Source organism: Falco peregrinus, chromosome 5, assembly GCF_023634155.1.
Source record: "Falco peregrinus isolate bFalPer1 chromosome 5, bFalPer1.pri, whole genome shotgun sequence".
In the NCBI taxonomy this organism is placed as follows: domain Eukaryota; kingdom Metazoa; phylum Chordata; class Aves; order Falconiformes; family Falconidae; genus Falco; species Falco peregrinus.
In genome coordinates, this window is record NC_073725.1 from 48,538,610 (window position 1) to 48,554,872 (window position 16,263).

Below are 16,263 nucleotides of genomic sequence, written 5' to 3' on the forward strand. Positions count from 1 at the left end.
AGTTGGTTTAATTTTTGTTTCATTCTGAATTTGAGATAGCTTTCATAGACTGAGCAACTCTGTAACCACAAATACTGGGTTTCTTGTTCCAAACTACTCCCTTTCCACACACTAATTTAAAGGAGAACATATAACAGTGGGCCTGCCAGTGGTAATAGAGCAGGTGCACTAAATAAATTCTGTCTTTCCACAAGACTCTAGTTTATTGCTCCACTACACATTTTTAATTTTCTCAAAGCACTAACACTGTGCTTTATACAACTATGTAGTCTCCTTACCATTAAAAAAACATGCTGCCTGCATGTTTTGAAGCTGTTAAAGGAACTTTCAGCTATTGATTTAGACTTTACAAATGTTTACAGATATATATACAGTTTCCTTTGGTTAATTCACTAAGCATTTTTACACTTTCATGTTTGCTTCACTAGGTTTAAACATCTTGGTATTTGAAAATTGGGTCTTAAAGGAAAGTAAACAGCTCCACTTACTCTGTGTTTTACAAGAGCTTCTTCATTCAATGCAGCACTAACATAAGGTCACTCCAAAACAGAAGTAAATCTTATGCCAAACAATAATAGGCAAGTCTTCCTTTAAAAGCGAGGCCAAAACTTTTACGCTATTTCAAATGTAATTGTTCATACCTGTGAAGCGTAAACTGCACATGAGGCTAGAAGCATCCACTCAGCTTTTATTTATCAGGACTCCATCTAGGCTGTCTCTCACGCAGTGCCACAACACACTCAGTACAGAAGGATGAGAATGGAGGGGAAAGGAGCAGTAGAGGGACCTCAGAATCGTTCAAGCTAAACTGATGTGTACAGGTGCAAAGTCTCCAGCCAAGCATGGTCCGCTGCCTCCTCAACACCACATATGATATATTCTAAACTGACAGCTCAAAAGCTTAAGATCAAATCCAATAAATGCTATCCTGAGGAACTAAGTCAACTCATGACAAGCCACTCTCCTACACTCCATTTCAACAAGGAAAGCCATTAAAATATACCAGAAACAACAGGTCAAGCAAGTAACAATCTGGGCAGCAGATCCACTTTCATTCTAACTACTATGTTTTGCCCACTGAAGTTTGTCTTCGACATCTGCGATTACACAGGCCCACTTACAGGCTTTTCTCCATACTCCTAAATCTACATTCATTTCATTTTCCCCCTGTATCTTTAGAAAAAGAGAGCTTACAATGCCATTTCCTGACACCTCATTCTGAGTAGCCTGTGCTAAGATTTCAGCATTATGAAGTATTTCAGTTCCCGTGAATCTTGGTATATAGACAGACTGCCACGACGTTACAGAAACCAGCAAGTCACCACCCTGCAATGCCCATTTCCCATTTCAGTTCCTCCCTGCCCAGCTCACATCAACCCTCCTCACCCACAGGCAGAACGTCCCAGCACAAGCAGACAAAAATCAAACCGGAGAGACAGGCAGAGAGAGAGCAAGAGAGGCTCTTTCTCCTTGATGGCCTAAATAGCATCTGCTACTGTACAGCCCAAAACAGACTGTCACAAACATGTCCTAAGAATGGGCAGAAAACAGCTTTTGTTGTTAGTGACCCGCAGCTCTCTTCTGACTAAACACCCAGCTCAGCACTGGACACAATGAAAGCCAAGTGTTTTGGTACTTCCAGTGCCATCCTCTGCCCTTCAGTAACAATATTACAAGCCTGCTGTAACTACATGCAGCTTTTCCTCTTTCCTTAAGATGTTAGTGGAGATCAATGTAACAGTCATTAAAGTGATAAATAAATCCACTACATAATACAAATACTTACATCTTTAAAGGCATAATTTTTACTTTAGCGAATGTGACTTATTCCAATTTTATGAATATTCCTGTTACTCGTCTGCAATTTTTCTAGTGTACTTCTACTTGGTTTTTCCAACAATTAAAACATTCAGGTGTGAAATATCACTATACCTTACATTAGAACCTCACCTACATCCACAGTTCTTGAATTCAAACCCTAACTACACTCCACAGCCTAAACTGAATTGGAAGATACCCAGTTATAAGTAAAATGGCTGTACATGCCAAACCCTGAAGCAACACTAGTTAAAACATTTCAATGATAACAAGGAAAAAAGCTACTACTCACAAAGTAACAGCAGCAAAGTTACCAAACAGCCCTTGTTATCACTGGGTGTTATACGTAATGACAACAGAATGTAAGAAAAATGAAATTTCAGAAATTCATGCATACTCCTTTCTGTTAGATTATATTAGATTAAACACTTCAGAAACACATCAGAAACAGTTGGTACTCCAGCATGCTGTTTAACTTGCTCCTACCTTATCGTTGGTGTCCAACACAATTGTGCTGTGTCTCCATTTTGTTAAAACTATTGGTTCTTGTAGCCTCCTGTCCAGACTCCTACTCTTTATTATATCTCTCTGCTGCTGTGGTGAAGCATTATACTAAAGAAGAGAAAAATTGTAAGTAGAATCTAATTCATGGAAACAACACCTGAACATACCATTCGTACAGCTTAACATTGCAAACTTTCAGATTCCTGATATCACACAAGGAATATGTGAAAATAGCCTTGGTTTTATTCTGCATTTGGTCCTCAGAACTGTCCTTTCTGCTGTAGTTCTCTCTGAGGCAGTAATTAAGACTGGCCTGTTGGGATAATACTCTCCCTTGGTAAGATGTTTGCTTTCTTGTGCAACAGCCTGCTGTTGGTTTTGCAACCAACCAGCATACTGAGAACTACGAAGCAGTTAGAATAAACACAAGATTTAAACACTCGCTCTTCATATTGTGCCAACAATACCATATCACCTGTCCAGCTCTTGTGTAAAAAAGAAAAAAAGAAAAAAGGGAAAACCCTACCATCCTGCAGTAAGGTATTTAGATTAAGAGTTATGATTGCCTGGATATGATTCTCTTTGACCCAAAGGTTTGGGATGCCTAGGAGAGAGAGACATGAGGACAACAACTTGCTTTTTCAGAACAATGACATCAAATTATTTATAAAAGGATTTGCTGGTGTGGAGTGTACATAAGCACAGAAAATAAACATTTAGCAGAAAATAATTTTAGGACTCAGCAGAGCTGTAACAGCCAAGGAGAGAACGGATCTATCATAACATAGTTTTTTTAGTAACTCAAAGAGGATCCCAAAGATGTACAGGCTGAGAAAATGTGATTGTCATGAGGACCCAGCATTTAATTAGATCTCAGAATGGCAGCATACTTATCATTAGCAGCACTGCCATTTTAAATCATCACCACCAACACTGAGGTAGCATTATGAAGAATTACAAAAATATTTTGAAGTTTAATACTGAAAATACAAACAAGAAAAAAACATCAACGTATGGTTTAAGTCTTTTAAAATCTCATTCTTTCTGTTCAGCATTAGAAGACTAAAATCTACACATAGAAAGAAACATAAGGCAGCATTTGTAGAGTCATGTAAAGGACTAGAATCCACTGGGTAAGAAGTAAACCAGGAAAGACAAATGCCCCTTTTATTTAAAAGGGCTGAAGCAGTAATCTTTGCAAGCACACTGCATTCTACAGTTTTGCTACTGGTTCCTACTGTAAGCTTGGAGTCTCAGGTGTTCAAAGACAGAATAACCTATACCTACCTACACACACCAGAAAAGTATGGCAAGGTTTAACCTAAATAACATCAATGCTAAATTTAAGCTGAATTGCATTACACAGTTACATTTATTGCCCAAATAAAGAACAAGCATTAATACTGCCATGGCAGACATTATGCTTGTGTTACCTTTGTATGTTGCTATGAATGGAGTTAATGCTCCAGTAAGTCAATAGATGCTTAAAAGGTAAATAACTTTGGCGTTTCATTGAATTATTTGAATATGCACAATAGTAGTAACATATTCCCAGGTGAATGGATCTTGCAGTACTGAGAATAAAATTTGGTAGTTCATGTACAGACAGAAACGTATTGGTTGCCACTGCAGAAATTTAATTCTGAGATTGCACTGACTTTGTATTGAGTTCAGCACAGTTACGCTCAAACGACAACTGCTTCCTTGCAATGGTGAGGGTCTAAGCAATTCTTCAGTCTGTCCCCTTGTTAAATCAAAAGCTGAACCATCATTCATGCTGCAAGGAATCTACTAGCTTACTTTTTTGATACGGAAATATCCACTCTGCAGATGCTCCTACAACTCAAACTGTGCCAGCAAGCTAAGCAATATGCAGCAGAATTGCCTGCCCATATTACAAGTAAAAACCTAAACAATTTTCAGTGATACTATGTCTAAGTCACAGAAAGTCACCACAAACAGCATTCCTTGCAGCAGTTCTAACATTTAAGTGGGCAATTCAAATATATTCTTGCTATGAAACAGAACCATTTATTTAAGAAATGGATTTACACTTCAGTGACACGGATGAATGTTATTTATGGAAATCCTCCATGCACCTTCCATTTGAGTAACTTGGGGAATTTAAGTTCAAACAGTCAAAGACTTAAAGTAACTTATTTTGAATTTAAGTCTACATTAAGAGTTAGGATATGGGCATAAGCCTAATTACAGGTGATCTATATTCAAAATGCACCTTTGACACCATCACAAGTTAACTGATCTTAACAGACAACTCTGCCTTGAAGGAGCCAAGGCCTGTAATAATGAAGTAATATGAAGTTTTACAAAAAACATTTAACAAGAACGCAAAGCAACAGTATATGGAGCACATTAAAAAAGCATTGCTAACAATTCAGCAACACTGAGCTACAGGCATCTCAGCAGCTTAAATAATTTGCATTGGTGATACAGTGTTGGTAAACTGACTCTTTAAAGGGAACATTTGACATTTTTGCCCCATTTTCTTACAATAGAGGTGTCAAGTAAACATTGCTCCTTCAGGTGTTTGGGGTGGGTTTTTTGTTTTACTGGGTTTTTTATTACAAATAGCAGAACACACTACTAAGGGAGAAAGAAAAAGTTTATGTATTTCTGGGCTCAAGACAAGCCTCCACTTTTAAAACAAATTGATTGATCTGTGATATCCAAAGACAGTCACGGTGAGAGACAGACACTGTTTCAGACTGCATTATCCAACTGTACTAGCCATCCTCTAGACCAGCCAGAGTCCCCTGGCTACAGAGAAGTAGCCAGAGCTACTAGCCTAGCCAGGTCAGATGCCACCACCCCTGCTACTCTTTGGGCTGCCCTCACCCAACCTTCTTCAAAAAACCTTGCAGAACAGTTTCAGGTCAGATTCACTTATTGACACTCTATAGGACTCCTACCTGTGGAGCTGTTGGCTCTCACATAGGCATTTACAATGATACTTCCCACTGTTTATGACCAACAATAAGCAACTAGGTTGGGCTCTCCTTCTCTCATGCAAAATCTTTTACCTAACTCTAAGCAGCCTTTCAATGCCTAAACCGCGGTGTAATCTTGAAGACAGAGATTAGGCAAGGGCCACACATTGCAATAAAACTGGTCCATTCCAGGCTGCACATTGCCTGGTAGGATGATCTCTGCTACACCATGTGCCTGAACAGCAGTACCCCAGGGTGCGATGTTATTTTCTTAATTCTAAAGCTTTTGACAATGCAGCACACAACTCCAAGTATACACACTGCTGCTCCTAGAAAATACTTACAAACTCAGACTTGTCCCATTACATTAACCCCTCAAGCACATCACCTCAGTTTGTTCCCCATTTCATTGGGACCATCTCCTATCAGGAGGGGAGGACATGAGCAAGCTGCTCATACTCTGACTGCACTCACCAAGTAACGCAGACTTACTATAACAGCTCTTGGCGTAAGGTAAGGATACCAATAGTGTAAATTTAGGTCACAAGGTCATTTTCATTGCTGAATTTGTTCAGTGCTTTCACCAGCTACTTAAAAGGTTTCTTTGCCTCTGTATAAAATTTTCTGATCCTCTCAACTGGCTGAGTGATTTGTATTTAATTTTAACCTGATAAATGGTATGGCTCAAGGTTCTGTCCTAGCCTAATTGTGACTGAAATAAACATAACACCTCCAAGTTATTTGTAGCAGTTGTCCCCATTCTTGTGGGGATGACACAGGTATGTCAGCTTTAAGAAACAGAAACAAAGGTTCTTCTTGGTTAGCATTAACAACATCCTCTGCCAGATGAAATGAACTGCATGGGAAAGAGTGGGAAGCAAAAGGCAGTGAAAAGTAGTAAAGAACAGACGTTAATCATCCTACTCTACCCTCTTGTAATCAGATCAAAACAGAGCATTTAAAAATATTCTGACATCCTAGTACCATTTAGCAGCTTACTACTCTACCATGTTACTTGCAGTTGTCCCAATAGACTATCTGAAATTGAAGATTTTTTTAAAAGAAATTTTTACTGTTGTCTCAGAACAAAACCACTCTTTAGTGCTACTGCTGTCGTTGGCTTTAAATAAACTTTTTTGGTGCTGTGATAGTCATATCACCTATGTTACAGCTTTTGCTTTACTCATCAACTAAATCAGTAACACATTTTTCTTAGGCCTACATACATAAAAAAAGAATAATTGTTGTCTTTAAGGATTTCATTCCTTCTTCCTCTAGGGAATGAAGATTCCTCATTCCCTGCCATAAGACATCTGGATGGCAGCAGTTGGAGGCAGCAGCCACAGTAAAGGAACAGAACCTACACAAAACAGGAGACCACCAGGCCAAGCAGCTCTATGAATTGCAGAAGTGACTGAAAGACACCTCTGGATAGCCCGCTTTGCCGCGTTGGACATGCACTGCTTCACCTTCCACCCCTATGACTGCTGAACTTTGAAGAAGAGCTCCAAGCCAGCACCGATTACCACAGGTCCTGCTGCTTGCCCAAGCAAAAACTGGGGGCACTTTCTCCCCTCATCTTATTTGGGAGCAGGGGAGGGGGGTGGGAACCACCAAACACCAGGACAAATGAGGAAGACCAGACCAGGCCTCTTGAGTACAAATATACACATTAAAGAGACAGAAGAACAAAATCTGCCTGCCTTGTCATACTTATCTCAGGTTTGTCATATCACTTGCGCTTTTGTCCTTAAAATCCATCTGGACCCTCACAACAGCTGAGACTCTCAACTTCTGCCAAGCAATCCCAAGTTTTATGACAAGACTGTGGTGATGATCCACTACTGCTAATGATACTGTTTAGTATATTGACTTACAGTAGATATGAATGCCAACACACACAGTATGTTACCTCAAGCCAAGTAGCACAACTCAGAACAAGACAAATTTACCATAGGACAAACCAGGCCCTATTTGCATGTCCTCATCTTTATTTTCTTCCATCATCTGACTGCATGGTATCTTCCTGATAGTAGCTGCATCACATTTTAATTTTTCAGATCGCATGCTCTGACAGCATTCTGGTGTCCAGCAAGATAAATCATTCACCTGAGTATCAGAAATGAGGCCCCTGAGCTCATACTTGTCATCGGCAGTGCACGGAGTGAGTTAACAGGCTGCTGGTCTATCAACACTGCCAAAATTGAAGCTCCTCTACCTAGTGCTTCTCCTGTGGATACAGCGAGGGGACCTAATGATGCAGGAGCTTCTGATCAGAAAAACTGTAATGACAGTATCACAGTCTAAATATTTACACCAAAACTATTACTTCACCCCAGAGGCTTATAGTACATGCATTTTCTTTCAAAGTCTACTCTTGGATCAGAGAGCTTCGTCAGCAGATGGCCGAGCATCACACTGTTATGCCAGACACCAGGCTAGGAACACATTTTGAAAATGTGTTTGAGACCACTCTATGATTTTTATTAGGTTGTCCTCTCTACCTCCCCTTTGAGCTATTTATTCAATGTTTATTACATAGTTTTCCTCACTTTTGTCATTTTGATAATTACCTTTTTTAAACTTCAGAAGTTAGAGCATTCTTGTTCCTGAAATCGATTTAATACTTTCCCCACCTTAATGCAGATTTCTCATTTGCTTGCTTTAATTATAAAACTCGTATTAGAAAACTAGTTTTCTGGAATAGAGTTGTAGGCTTTCATTCACTACACAGGAAATAAACATTTTATCATAGTAATCTACACAGGAATGAACTTCTATTTGTAGGTGTATTTATTTTTTTTTAATTGGCAAGAGCCAACAACTGAACGCAGCAGCATGCATATGCATAGGAGGAAACTCAAAGTCTTTTGCAAGATGTAGTACAACCTACAGTTAAAGATTATTATCCGTTTTAAAGAATAATTCAGCATCTTCTTCCCTTCCACTGCAAAAAGCTAGGTCACACTCATCGTCAGCCTTAATGGACTTTTCAGCAGTTGTCAAAGCTACTCCATCTGAGACACCAGCCAGAGGCATTCAGCTATTCCTAGATGTTATTTAAATATACATGACTGGAGGGCTTTCTATGAGACTGCCTGAATTAATTTGTTTGGTAATGCCCCTCTTCCCCAACATATACCCTCAAAATTTTTAAACACATGTACAAGAATACTGTAAATGTGAACATGCTCAGGAATAACACTTCCAGTTAATGCTGTAATAGTGAAGATTTTTAATATTATAGTATTAGCTCAGTTGATACTCTATTTCCAAAAACCTCCGGATTATTTTTAGTTCTAATGAAGTCCAGACTATTAAGAACCATTTAACAAAAGGATTCTCTTCTTTTTCTGGTTTAACAGCACTACATGACCATGCTATCCATCACTCCATTTCACAACAGATTTTGGAAGGCAGTATTTGAACTAAATACACTGGGGAAAACTGACCAAGAGTGGAGTTTCCTTTTCCTAGCAATGTAATTTAACTTCATTTAAGCAAGAGCTACAATGTTGAAGTCTTTCTGTTGTTTTCTCCCACCACTCACAAAAGTTTTCAACATAGGTTATTTTTCTTCAAAGCAGTTCTGTGGTCTACATTGCCTTTCCAATTCATTTGTTCCTCAGCAGTTCTGGAACCAGCTCCATAAGATTTGAGAGAATAAACTTCAATCACACTTAATTACAAGTGTAACATCTCTGCTGTATGTTCTTCAGATAGTTACATAAATTAGATAAATCTTTTCCTAAAATATTTAATCTGTTCCTCAGCACTTAAAGTTAAAAGCGAAGGGTTTCTGGAAACAGAGACTCTTGGATTGTGAATCCAAGAGTCAATTGATCATTTACTTCTGTTAACCTTGTATTTGCTGCCACTCAAGATTTACTAGTTTCAAGAAGGAATTAAATAAAGAGTACATTCTGTCCAAATGGCTCATTAGAATATTTTTTAAGGAAAATTTGTAACGGCAATTGTGATGATTTTCATATAAACAAGAACAAAAGCATATTAGATCACAAACTCTGAAACAGGCTATGTTTTATTCTGTAGGTGGCTATTAATATAACAGAGCTCAGATGTCTGTTTAGAACCACTAGAATATCGTGCACTAATATACAAATACTAAACCCTAACCCTTTATGCTAATATGCCTCACCCAACAATTCTGGATTATCTCTGTGACTTACTGTAGTTGGATTAAAGCCAACTTAATTTGCTGTTTAGTTCAAATCCAAACCCAAACCTAATCTATTTTGTAGAAAGCAGTTTCTTCACTTTCAAAGTTTTCTGCATTGCAGAGGTCAGAGTGAAATACCCAAGACATTATTCCCCAAAACTAACTTCAATTATAGATACTGAGCTAACAACTGCTTCTGGTAAAACCTGGTCTAGCAGATTTTCAGACTTCTAATTAATCTAATTACTAATTAATAGCTAATTAGATTTTTAAACAAGTAGTTACAGATTGTATTGTTAGGTTTATGTATGTTACAAAGTAAGTTATCTAACACATCAGACCAACATAGGAGAATTCACAAAGGTAACTCTACAGTGACTCAGATACAAACTATTTTACTGACATAACAAAACAGTCCAGTATAAAGCTTCATTCATAAATTTCAATGTAAACATTTTCTCATAAATATTATGAAAGCACTATCTATTAGGGTTGCTCCTTTCTAAGTGGAAGTAACTTAGGATACTGATTTTTCGACTGATGAAACAATAATTGAGAAACATGCTCTTTCATATATTTATGCATACAATTCTGCGTGGATTTTTTTTTTTTTATGGTCACCTCACTATGTAGGATTGAATAAACATCCTAATAGCAGGAAAGATGTATACGACTACATCACTATGACAAACGTCCTGCAGTTTTTCAAAGTGAAAATGAGGATTAAGATAGTATTAGGTACATCCTCAGACTATCAACTGTCCCTAGCTCATCACTTTCCTAGAAATTCCTATTTTCATTACAAAATTAATAAATACCAGAACACACTTCTGGTGAAACTGTGTCATCCTCAAAGGTATCACAAAACTCTGCTGAAACTTTTGTTTATATATATACACACACACGTGTCTGTATAAGCATGTTGGAGGGTACTAAAATTTGACTAAAATTTCTCAGAAACATTTTGCAGTTAAAAAAAAATAATGCTTTTTTCCTATAGAGGTTTTCCTCATCACAGCAAAATCAGAGATACTGTTCTGCAGCCTTGCATGTAAAGCTCAGTTCAGCAAAGGTAAAGATCATCTTTGACATCTGAATAGTCACATACATCCATTTCTCATGACCTTGAGTACTTTTTTTTTTTCTCTTCACAATCAGAAATTCCACAAAAATGCAAGAAAAAGTGCAATATGTAAGTCCTCTTGCTGTGAGTAAGTCCCATTAAATGCCTCACAGACCATTTATTGAGGAGGAGGAGAAAGCCCCAAGTTGTCAAAATTTCTTTTTCAAGTAACTCACCTTAGGTAACTCCCATTCTGATCGAGAACCATCAGCACTGTAGTAGTATGGTCTACCTTGTTCATCTGCATGTTTTATCCACTGTAGAAAGAAAAGTGATGATAGGAAATGTAATCAGAGTGACAGCTGTAACATAGTAAATCTCTGATACTTGGGATTTAAAGTTAATTTTTAATAAAGTGCCATCCACTTCAGCAGTGAGTAGTGCACAAGCTCCATTAACCAACCAAGGTTAGTTAGCGACGAGAACACCACAGAACAACGTTCCTGAATTGGGTGCACTAGTATTTTTTCCTTCTGTAACTCCTCGAAAATAGTCCTGCAGTACCACACAAGAGATTGTGATAAACAGGTATTTTTGAAGATGGCACATCTCACTCTCACCAACACTATGGTGTCAGTTTAAGGAGGCAAAATCTTTGCATCAGATCTGCATAAGGATTTTATACACAGAATTACAAGAAGTTCAATCAGTAACTGCTGACAATTTAAGAGATAATTGAACTTGTTGAACAACCCCACTTTTAACATCAACAGGAACATGAAATGCAGTTCATAAAATAAATCATTAATAAAGATAATATAATTTCTGTAACCTCTATAAGCAACTTTCACAATCGAAGAGGTAAAGTTATGACAACTCTGACTAGTTATGCAGAAAGGAAAGAACTGTAATGAGCAAAAGTCTACGAGAAGATCACACAAAAAAATGCACAGAAACACTCACAGCAAGGCTCTTTGGTCAAGCAGGTTTCACAAGATTGCCTTCCAATAAACTGTTCGTGATAGAAAACAGTGTTTCCTATCAATCCCAGTGCAATTTAAAAAAAGTTTGCATATTTGCCAAAACATAGGTATGTGCTCTACAGATGTTTAGCAGAAATAGGTTAAGCATGATAAAATTCCAAGACTGGCATAAAACTCAACTATTTAAAAATTTCTTTCAAAAAAATACTTGCATACATCGAAGAGGTGGTGCTATAATATGACAAAAACCCTACTTTTTCAATTAATACTTTTTGAAGTTAAAAAAATCCAAAATGCAGCTTTAGTGAACAATCATAAAAATCGACTGCTTTAAAATATAAACATTGTCATTTATCCTACATTGGAGAATTTTTTATAACATGCCCAGAATCACAGTCATCAGTCGTAATTAGATAATCAGAATAGAACATAAATCTGCTGATACAGCTGTAGTTTAAGAAGTTTGTCTACATCTGAAAGCAGTACTGTAAATCCCTAGTGAAGGAAAGAATGAAACCAGTAAAGCCGCATTATTTTCAGATCAAAACCATCCTAACTGGAAGGCCTATGTAGGCAAGAACAGCTCTTGAGATATAGTAAGAAAACCAGTATATTGGTACAAAGTTCATTCCTGAAGTCTAACCAAGAGGATGGGGGAGAGCAGGAATTAAAAAAACATTATACACTATATGTTTATTTTATATAATCTGATACACAACTGGAAATAAGAAAACTTTTTCTAAATAGTAAAGAACACACATAAAAAAAGAATTCAGTTCACTTGCTGAAGTTTCATGCATATTTAAAAAACCAAAAGGAGATACTGCTGAGGTATGCGTTTCACTTTTAGAAATGAAATCTACATTTCTGACAGTGAATTAGTGAAAAAGATTCAGAACATGTGATGAGAAGAAGGAAAAAGTACCTTTTCATTAGTATAGTCATTGGTATATAAGGTTTGACCATGTTCATCCAACTCTTCTGACCAACCCTTTGGAGGAGAACCATACTGACTATCTGACTGGCTGTAACAAGAACTGTGGTCGTTTTCTTCTGACGAAAGATGCTACAAGTAGTCAGAAACATACAAGGCAGTTTTGAGAATGAAAGCGCTTTAAAATCTGAAAGATCAAAGATTATTTGACTAGAAAGAGAATAGTAATAAGGTCAGGGAGTTCACACTTTTATATCTTACCTCAGAGAAGAGAGAGATGCATTTTTACAGTACAGAAATGCTTGATAATTGCTAGGCAATTCAAAGTATTTTCAGAATAACTGTTTATACTGATGCAATTGTTTTTTAATTCTACTACACCAGATTTCAGCTACTCAGACTTAAACTTCAATTTTTTTGCTAACCTAAATTTCTTTCCCACAAATTTACATTACTAAACGATGAAGAGAATTAACTTTGGTAATCTGCATCGACTCAAAAAAACTTGGGAAACCTGCTACCTTGGTTTTCTGGCAACATTCCAACTGTTATACCCAAATCCTTTTCTCCCCAAATAACATCTGGAAATACAACAAACATTAAGGACATCTTGAAACTCCAGTTGCACCTTGGTAGGTCCCAGCACTTTACAGTACTTGTGCAATAGATCCTAAAACATTAGGTATTTCCACTCTCCTCCTTCCAGCTCTGATCTGTGTGAATGAGCAATGCAAAAGCAAGGCTTTCTACCAAGCACCAAGTAGCTGAGGTGTAAAATTATTTTCCAGAGGTAGAAGTGATTTATAATGTAAGGAACAAGTTTGACATGTAAAGTATAAAAAAGATTTTGCACACACAGTTTCTGTTCCCTCATGCACCTTGTTCACCTCCTTGCTAAATTACTGCAGTATTATTCAAAGCATCCTTTCCGTGCTTCACAAAAAAGAAAATCTTCCTGTATTCATCTCCTACAACAATATCTCTATGGCACATTCTCCTGAGGAATTCAGTGCAGATTTTCTTTCACGCTATCTTGGAACCTCAGCTAGCAGGAGGCATAACACTTAAGAGGGAACACATCCTGCTATTCAGAAATTACAGCAGTTAAATACTGACTAAGGTTCAGTAACACAAATAAAAGCATTTTGAGGAAAACCATAAAGCAGGAGAAAGGGAGAATTCCAGTTTTGAACTTGAAAAAACCTCTCCTGAAAACTTAAATCTTACCAAAAAACATCCAAGTATCAGAAACTTACCAGTTTTTACAGTCATTTGTTTTAGAAACTATATCTTTAGCAACATTTCCAAGTGATTATTACATAGGGTTTTGGCATTACTTTTCTGAGTACCTTACCACTGATGTGCAAACTCCCTACACTGACATGAGCCAGCTTCCCAAGCACAGCACAACCCATGGGAAATTTTCAGGTCATTAATAAAGTAACACAAAAAAAAAAATCTAAGCGTCCTCTACAGCCTGCAGAATGTGAGCATGTAAACTATGGATTAAACAATGCTACGTCTCTTGCATGTGGAGTAATATGAAATTCTGAAGTGCCAATTTCTAAACACTAGTTGCGGGGTGGGAAAAAGTAGTCTTCAGTCCCATTTTTACACTTGAAGAATTAAGACTGAAGAGTTGATAAGAGCGCTATTAGCTCCACTTAAAGTACTATTGTAAAATAGCTATATTGTATACACATATTTAAGTTTACATTATGTTTCAATGGTTAAATATAAAGTGCATTGACATATGTTCAAACTAGTAGACTTTGGACAGCTCTATTATCACTATTAACAAGAATTACAACTGAACATCATAATGCATGTGTACCTGCCTCTTCCAAGCAACTCCTGATACTGAAGAAACTGTACACATGTAAAACTAATCAGAAGAGTTAAAAATTAAATTATCCTAGAAAAACCACTGTTGTTCAGCAAGCATGACTATTAACATTCTATCTGTAAAGCACATATAAGGTAAAGTATATATAGTAATAGCCTTGAGGCTTAACTAATCTCACATACCTTTGCAGACCTCAATTTAAATGAAATTCCCAAGTTGTTACAAAGTTTACCAAGCCAAGGCATTCCTTGTTCCTCAGCCAGTAGGAACAACTGCTAAGGTTGCATCAACATGGGTTAGAGAACACCAGCCAAACCACTTCCAGTAACTTTTAACTTTCAACACTTTTTCAGTATTAACTGCCTATATGCTTTTTATGTATCATCCATGCTTCTTCTGAGTCCCATCCCTAATTATACTATACCACATTTAAATAAAGCCACTTTAAGCAGACAGCTGCCCAACCTTACACCTTGTAAGAACTCTGCCGTGACACTAAAGGGAATTACAGCAAGTCCCCCGCATCATTGCCTCCACTATCTTTCTTGGCTTTCTTCCATTTACATGGAAAATTCTTGAAGACAGAGATGAATTCATCACCACACATTTAATAAGAAAAGGAATTGTTAAAGTCTCTCTTTATCACTGAACTAGTCCAGTTTTGAAAGTTACTACTACTTCTAAAAATCAAAACAGTAAGAAAGATTACTGACTAAAGAAGCTAACAACCCTTTATTGCCCTTTTGTTTATATCAAAACAAAAACCAGGGAATAAAACTGCATCTTGGCCACATGTTTTAAATGTAGTTTTCAATTTAAATGAAATCCTGTTGCTAGCTTTCTGGTTAATATTTTGGTCTCTACTTCACATTATGGTCTATTAGCTAGATATTAGAGATTTGCTTCTCTCCAATATGGTGACATCTCATTCCTTTTACAGTCCACCTTAATTAAATCACTTCACTACCTGACAGATAATTCCTAGATACTGTTAAGCACTCCTTCCTCAAACACATACACTTCTGATAAAATTTATCTGTAATTCTAAAAAATCTTACACGCTTTCCTAGAGGCCCTGTTGATAGGACTTCATTGCTTCCCCCACCCTACCCAAATAACTGCTATAACCTATAACTGCTTTCTTTGTGCCATACCTGCTACCAACTGCTTTACCAATTAGGTACAGTTGTACTCCGTTCTAACAATCCAACAAAATACATTTTCCTAATCACAAAGTTCCAAGATCAACTATAATCTATTTCATGTTCTAATATATTACACATGTAATACATGATCATTCACAAGTCTCATTTTTACATCACCCTGCCATTTTGCTACCTAATACAATACAAGCTCCTCCAAAGACGTATCAGTGAAGATATAACCAGCATTTAACCTTCCTGAACATGCACTTTTATCAGTAAATCTGAAGGGAATGAGCAAGCTCAGACTAGTGTGTAAAAGGCAACTTAATTATAATAAATCTGGTTTTACTGATTATTTAGACATTTGCTTTAAGTCTTCATAATCAAGACAAAATCTGGGATGTCCTCTATTTTACTGTAACTTCATCTCTGATCTCAGCCTTTAAATATTTTGCTTTAAGTACTCAGGTCATAAACAAAAAGGTAAACATGAACAGCAGAGTGCAAAGTACACTCCCAAATGCAGAACAAAAAAGAAAGGGAGGGAGGGAGGGGAAGAGAATAAAAAAAAGCAGCTTCAAAATCAACACGATTGCTGGAAAATACATTGATATGACCTTGCAACATGTGTCTCCCTAGACTCAAACTTTGATAACCCAGTCAGAGAGGACACAAATTACTTAAGGAACCTGTGCTACTAGAAATAAAAACTTGTGAGTAGCTAAAAATCAATATATGCATCATCCATTGGTCTTACAAAGACTGAAAACTTGGCATGTAACTAACTGAAGGCAAACCTGGGACACCTCAAATATCACAAACAGAAAACTGACCTGAATTAA

At 37.0% G+C, this 16,263-nt stretch overlaps 1 protein-coding gene across 13 annotated transcripts in view; it reads right to left on the bottom strand.

The window, feature by feature from the left end:
- ARHGAP12 (Rho GTPase activating protein 12) overlaps positions 1 to 16,263 on the bottom strand; it is a 77,855-nt gene that overhangs the window by 23,938 nt on the left and 37,654 nt on the right. For 6 of the 13 annotated variants that reach the window (XM_055804167.1, XM_055804169.1, XM_027781660.2 and 3 more), the window contains exons 4-6: positions 12,422 to 12,562; positions 10,750 to 10,830; positions 2,305 to 2,430 (exon numbers count right to left, since the gene is read on the bottom strand). In XM_055804167.1, the coding sequence (XP_055660142.1) occupies positions 2,305 to 2,430; positions 10,750 to 10,830; positions 12,422 to 12,562 (348 nt within the window). The remainder of the gene's footprint in view (positions 1 to 2,304; positions 2,431 to 10,749; positions 10,831 to 12,421; positions 12,563 to 16,263) is intronic. The other 7 variants (XM_055804171.1, XM_055804172.1, XM_055804166.1 and 4 more) reach the window with 3 other exon arrangements.